Here is a 6,000-nt window from a genome sequence, read left to right as displayed (position 1 = left end):
ATCAGTAATCTTCCGCTCATCTTTTAACCAGTGTAGAGTGCCAGCCTCCTTTTCAACAGAGTGTCATCGAATCCAAGGAAAAGGGTCTGCTTTTCATAAGGAGGTAAAATATTTGGTTTTCAAATTGGGTTTCCATCTTTGTGGACTGTGTTGAAACATTAGCGTGGCCTAGTGTTAGCGCCTTGGGAAATGGAAAAATAATCCCTGCTTTGATATCCAAACCTAACCAAAACCCAAAGAAACACAAAAGAATATCAGGACATTGAGAAAAGCACCAGTGTAAAACTTAACAGGAGCTAAAAGTTAGTCTGAGGGACTATAAATACTAAATTCAAATGCTACAATTTGATTAAGACAGTCAGATTTTTTCCAAATACAATTAAGAAGGCAACTGAAGAAACTAGCCTCTCAATTTTTTTGCTAATCTGTGCACAAAGACTTTTTTTCTTTCGTAAAGTAAAACATTCCTTCAGACCGTCTAGAAAAGATAAATAAATAAAGAGAAGTTAGGATGTAAGGGTTTGTTGCAGGGTCCGCATTGCTACAGATGAGCTGCAGGAGCCCCCTTTCCCCCCCCCCCTTTAAGTCACAACAACACCGCCTCAGTCAATATTTAGTTCACTGTTGTTTGGCAGAACACAGAGAAGAAATAATCAGAAGTCACTATCACGAGCTGATAACTTTCCTTGACAAAAACATTTAAGTTATTTTAGAACAGTCACTATAGAGTAAAATAAATGAGACTTTGTTTGACTTGTTTGTTTTGTTTTTTTTAAATAGTCTAAACTCTCACTCTTCCTTCTCGTGGAGAGAGGCCCGCACGCGCTGGCGCACGTAAAACGCGGTGAGGGCGCTGCAGCAGGCAGTGAAGATGAAGAGCGCCACGGCGTCGTGCGCGAGATCCCCGTGAAGACGCTCGTACAAGGGGCGGCGCACTGTGAAGTCTGTTCGCAGCGCTTCAATCTGCACCAGGGTGCAAACCACCACAAACACGTGAAAGATCTGGTGGCCCTGCCCGATGAAGTCACACTTCCCAGGGAACAAGCTCTCTGGGTGAGGGCAGCAGAAGAAATAGGCGCTGATTAAGAAAAAGAGCACGTGGTAGAAGTGGTACGTCACCATCGGGTCGGAGCAGCCCTCCTGGTAGCACCTGTAAATGCGATGGACTACGGGGCTGATGTCTAAGCAGTAAGCCAAGGCTGAGGGCACCACTTGAAAGAGCTTGAGGACCAGCTTGGGCAGCTCGGGACTGGCATATTTGCCATAGCAGCAGCCGAAGCACGTGAGCCAAGCCAGGAATGCCGCAGCGGGCAAAAAGATCCCTTGCACAGTAGTGTGCAACTCTTTCTCTATAGCGTAGTAGTAGTGTGCCAGAGCGCTCCCGTACTGGTAAACGGCAACCCCCACGTAGTCGAGGAAGTAGAAGGTGTAGTAGGAGAGCTCCGACTTGGCAGAGAGGAGATGAGCGAGAGCACTGAATGAGAGGTAGGTGAAAGCTGCCAGGAGCACGATGAAGAGGGGCTGAGCGTGAGGATCTCGCAAGAAGTCCACCGTCTCCGAGATCTCCTGCCACTTCACCAAGATGATGAGGGCAGCCAGCAGATGGGTCCACACGTTGAGGGTCTCGTTGTGCCTTTGGAAGAGGGTGAGAAAGTAGTACCGCCAGCTCAGGTCCGGCTGTCTGTACCCCGTGTGGATGTGGCGCTCGCGGAACACCCACGGAACGTCGGACAGCTTTACAGTGCAAGGCAGGGTTGGAAAGGCCGACTCGAGCAGCTGAGGGATCTGCCGCAGCTGCTGCACGTTGATAAACAGGCGACCGATCTGTTCCATCACCACCGTTGCCATGGCGAACTGTAGACCAAAGAGGAGGGTTAGTCAATACCTGCCTTTGAGCCACACTTGTGTCAACATGTATGAACACATTTATAAACTGCAATACTACTGATATCACAAAGCAAATCTGAGCAGCGGTCATTGGATCACTGAGCAGAATGACACCCAAAAACAGCACAGGTTATGATTTTAGGTCATTTTGGGTGGGGGGGTTTAATCGTCACACAGTTCACCGTGGGCACTGGAGGACTTGACATCTTTTTCATTGTTCACTGCTTTTATTATTTAAAAACAATCAGCAGATTGACTGAATGTAAAAGCCATCAGATGCAACATGAAATTAAATGAAAAATTATAAACTAAATTAATTAATTTAATCTAATGAATTTGTTGGCCACCGGGGGGCAGTGAAACTATGTGACAACTTGACTTAATATTACATCTGTCACATGTCAAACGTCAGAACATTTCCGACTTCTTGGCAGCTAATTATGCAACTGTGTTTCTTCTGTTGGAGGCCCTGCTGGTGGTGTGCAGTGGGTTTTATCTTGAAAAGCTTTCTGCTAAAAATAACACGGCTTCCTCTGGCTAAAAGTGGGGTTGATAAGAGTCTAGATATAAACAGCAGTGATCTATAAATCGGTAGTTTAAACGGCTCCAATAAAGATGACCAACTAGTTGTTATTGTCTGCAGAGAGAAACAGTTTAAGCTCCCCCACAGCCTTTCTGATCCACTGTTGGTAACTAAACATTATGGCTCAGCGCAGCTTTAAGTGTTTCCCGTCTGAAATTAAATTAAATTGTATTTATAATAAAAGCAGATGCCTCAAGGTACTTTATATTGTAAGGTTAAGACTCTAAAGCTGTCATGGTCCTGCGACCATGACTCAGTGACTTTATGTTTATGTTCTTTATTGTTATTACTTTCATTATTATTCATGGCTGTTTTGGGATGGTTTGTGTTTGGGATTTTAGACACTGGGTTCTGGGTTTGTGCTCCCTCTGTTGGTCCCTGGTGTTAGTGTTCCCCTGTCTCGTCAGGTTAATCAGGTCCAGCTGTTTCCCCCACCTGTGTGTGATTTCCCAGTGTCTCTTTGTGTATTTATAGTGTGTGATTTCCTCTGCTCCTTGTCGCGTCGTCTGTGTTCATACCTGGTGTAATCCCCTGCGTGCTCTCCCTGCTGTTCTCCCTTCATGCTCAGGTTTGCTATTTCTTTGTGTAGTTTCTCCCAGTTAGTTCATCCTTAGTTCTGTTTTACCATCCCCACTTTATATTGGATATTATCAATAAATCACCCTCACACCTGAATAAGTGCTGCGTTTTGAGTCCTCCTTCTGCTCTCCACACGGCCGCTGCCCCGGACCGTGACAAAAGCAATACAGAGAAAACCCCAGCACTCAAACGGCCTCTTCGAGCAAGCACTAGGTGACAGTGGGAAGTAAAAACTCCTTTTTAACAGGAAGAAACCTCAGGCAGAACCAGGCTCAGAGAGGTGAAGCCAGCTGCTGGGACCAAAGGTAACTTATCCAAAATTTAATGAGCTGATTTGTGTGTCTGAAAGTGTCCTGAAGCCTCTACGCTCCACTCACCATAATGCATCACTTTGAAGGGTGGATGCACACCACGGGACCTCGGGTACAATAAAGCTCTCACCTCAGCTCATAAATTCTGCACTGATTGAAAATGGGGAGAAATTGCTTCCCAAAAAGTGCAGCACTTGACACACAGTGAATGTTTGCTACTCGGCTAACTTAAAAAATGCACGATGGGTTTGAAAATGGGGTTTGATCTAAAAGACCTGCAGCTGAAAAAGTGTTGCTATTGACATAGAAAGTACTAATGGGTAAAGCAAACTGACGACGGTAATCTACCTACAGTGTGCTACACAGTTATCCAAAAAGACACCGATATCACAGTATAACTAGCTAGTAGTAGGCATGATCTGTGCCTACTAAGCAGCCAAAGTACCACACAGTAGTTTAGCTCCTCCTTTTCAAATAAAGCTCAGTTTGGAGCACGATGTGGGAAAATACAAAGTTTCTATAAATCTTCCTGTAAAGACATTCTTTGTGTTCTGTTGGGCCAATTAAATCAGATTTTGTAAACTACGCTCAGAATGCTGAGTCACGTGTGCGTAAGGGACCCTAAAAAAGGTCATTTAATTCATCAATACTTCTTTTGATTAACATGTGGAGAAGGGACTAGGAAAGGCAGAGAGCGGAGGCAGCAGCGTTGCAGAGATCATTCTGTGTGGGATGAACAAGGGCCGGCGATCAGGAGGGATGGCGTGGAGTGATGAATGAGGGGGGGATTACGTAACATAACCCCATCCGGCGTCCACACCCTCCGCTTCCAACAATTGCGATGCACGTTGAAATATTTATGGATGAAAGAAAAATTCTCGAAAATACTGAAAAAGCGCGCTAGTGTGTGTGTGTGTGTGAGAGAGAGAGAGAGAGAGAGAGAGAGCTAGTGGGTATTAAACGCGGGCCTTTACGGGCCTGATGCAGCCAATTCCCCCCGAGCAAGCCTGCACCTGATCACCATCGGTCTGCTTTAAACTTGACACCCAGTGGCCGGGATGAATTTGCATGTACCTCTCCACCGACCATCGTCTCGCTTCGATTCCTCGTGGACGCCACATAACTCTGCAGTTAGGCATTAGTGCTGAATGAGCCCGAGAAATGCCGCTGCACGATGATAGAAAATGACAGGGCTTTGCGTTCGAGGCGCATCCTTCCACTGATGCAACGAACGTTCTAGATAATTCATAGATTGAGGCTAATGGCAAAATAAATACACATACCTGTTCGACGGGAGAATCAATCCAGAGCCGAAGATACAGGAGAGGATGGACGAGTTAGAGCCGTGGAGATCATGGATAACATTATCTGACGGCGGTGAACATGCAGCGGAGAAACGTGACGGGAGCGGCGCCTGGCGGCTCTCACGGCTCAATCGCTGGGAGGGCGGACATCGCTTGGTGAACGGACTGATGTTCTAGCCAATCAGCAAACACAAGGCTTCTTCTGCAAATCCATTCGACCAATGATAGCTAACGCCGGCAAACGAGCCCACTCCCCCACAGAAAATCTTCCACTGTCATATGTATATATAAGAGCTTTATACGTCCAGTCGCTGTTAGCTAAGTGTTAACACCTGTTCTAAAATAGTTTGAAGTTTATGTTAATAAGAGAAAAGAAGAATTTAATATATTTAGTTATTCCTCAGTCTAATGACCGTTTCGTTGTTCCAGCACCACAAAATGCAAATGCAATGCTGCATTTCCCCTCTTGTTTACACACTCACCTGCATGTAGTTTACCCTCTGTGGGAACAGGCTGATGAATCTTTCAGTAGCCCTGATAAAGATTTAAAAGTTTTTCAAATCAATCGTTTTAAACACGAGAGCCACTGTCACCACTTGTGCAAATGAGTTGCACAGTTGCCACACAGTTCTTCCTGAGTACTGTGACAAAGCACTAAAACACGATATCGTGAAGCCCATAAAACTGGACGGCACTGCTTCTTCAGTGTCTCAGCTTCAGAGATACCTTTCATAACACAATGCCAACTCCACTGGGTCTAATTTGCTTATCAAAACAGGCAATTTCCCTGCTTCTTAGTGGTGGTCAGATTACGTTTACAGCCTATAGTCTTTCCATTCTTTAACAAAGTTTCATTTAACTGCAACCAACCACCCTACTCAGTCTATATTCCCAGACGGATTTAAGAGGCGTGCCTAAAACAGAAATAATAATGTGTTGGTCTTTTGGGTATTTATCCTCTCTGTATCTTAATGTCAGCTCGGGGGAACATGAGCTGAACACACATCTTTGTGTAGCAAAAAAAAAAAAAAAAAAAGTCTGTCCAGCAATCCAGAGAAATCCAGAAAATACTGAGAAACGATTCTTGAAGTCAGGCCAGCTTTTGTCCCCTGTGTGGTCAGACAGGGTAGGAGCAGTGCACTATAGGACATAGTTCCAGGCTGATGAGTTCAGCTGTTTTTCCAAACACATGACAAAGAGGGATTGTACAGAACTGCACGCAAGACTCCAACACAAACACTCTTATATAAACATTTTTGCAGCGTATGGTGCACACAGAGTATTAAACTTCCAAAGAAAACCTGTAAGACAGTGCAGCATGGTGGTGCAGCGTTCA

At 45.1% G+C, this 6,000-nt stretch overlaps 1 protein-coding gene across 1 annotated transcript; it reads right to left on the bottom strand.

Annotated features, from left to right (window-relative positions):
- Positions 1-580: 580 nt before the first annotated feature.
- On the bottom strand, positions 581-4,797 carry paqr7b (progestin and adipoQ receptor family member VII, b). Its single transcript, XM_086310935.1, has 2 exons — positions 4,644-4,797; positions 581-1,854 (listed from the first exon to the last, which is right to left on the bottom strand). Exon 2 carries the CDS (start codon positions 1,846-1,848, stop codon positions 790-792), a length of 1,059 nt encoding a protein of 352 aa, XP_086167061.1. The 5' UTR covers positions 1,849-1,854; positions 4,644-4,797; the 3' UTR covers positions 581-789.
- Between the last annotated feature and the right edge of the window lie 1,203 nt (positions 4,798-6,000).

This window comes from Aulonocara sp. 'chitande type north' Nkhata Bay, linkage group LG11, assembly GCF_057382095.1.
Source record: "Aulonocara sp. 'chitande type north' Nkhata Bay isolate Kocher_YH1m ecotype deep benthic linkage group LG11, A_spYH_male_GT1.1, whole genome shotgun sequence".
Classification (NCBI taxonomy): Eukaryota; Metazoa; Chordata; class Actinopteri; order Cichliformes; family Cichlidae; genus Aulonocara; species Aulonocara sp. 'chitande type north' Nkhata Bay.
The sequence above is the reverse complement of the archived record's forward strand: the minus strand, read 5'-3'. Positions and strand labels throughout refer to the sequence as shown.

Bases quoted from the DNA above. Each gene is read 5' to 3' on its own strand.
- paqr7b (XM_086310935.1), bottom strand. From the start codon at position 1,848: ATGGCAACGGTGGTGATGGAACAGATCGGTCGCCTGTTTATCAACGTG.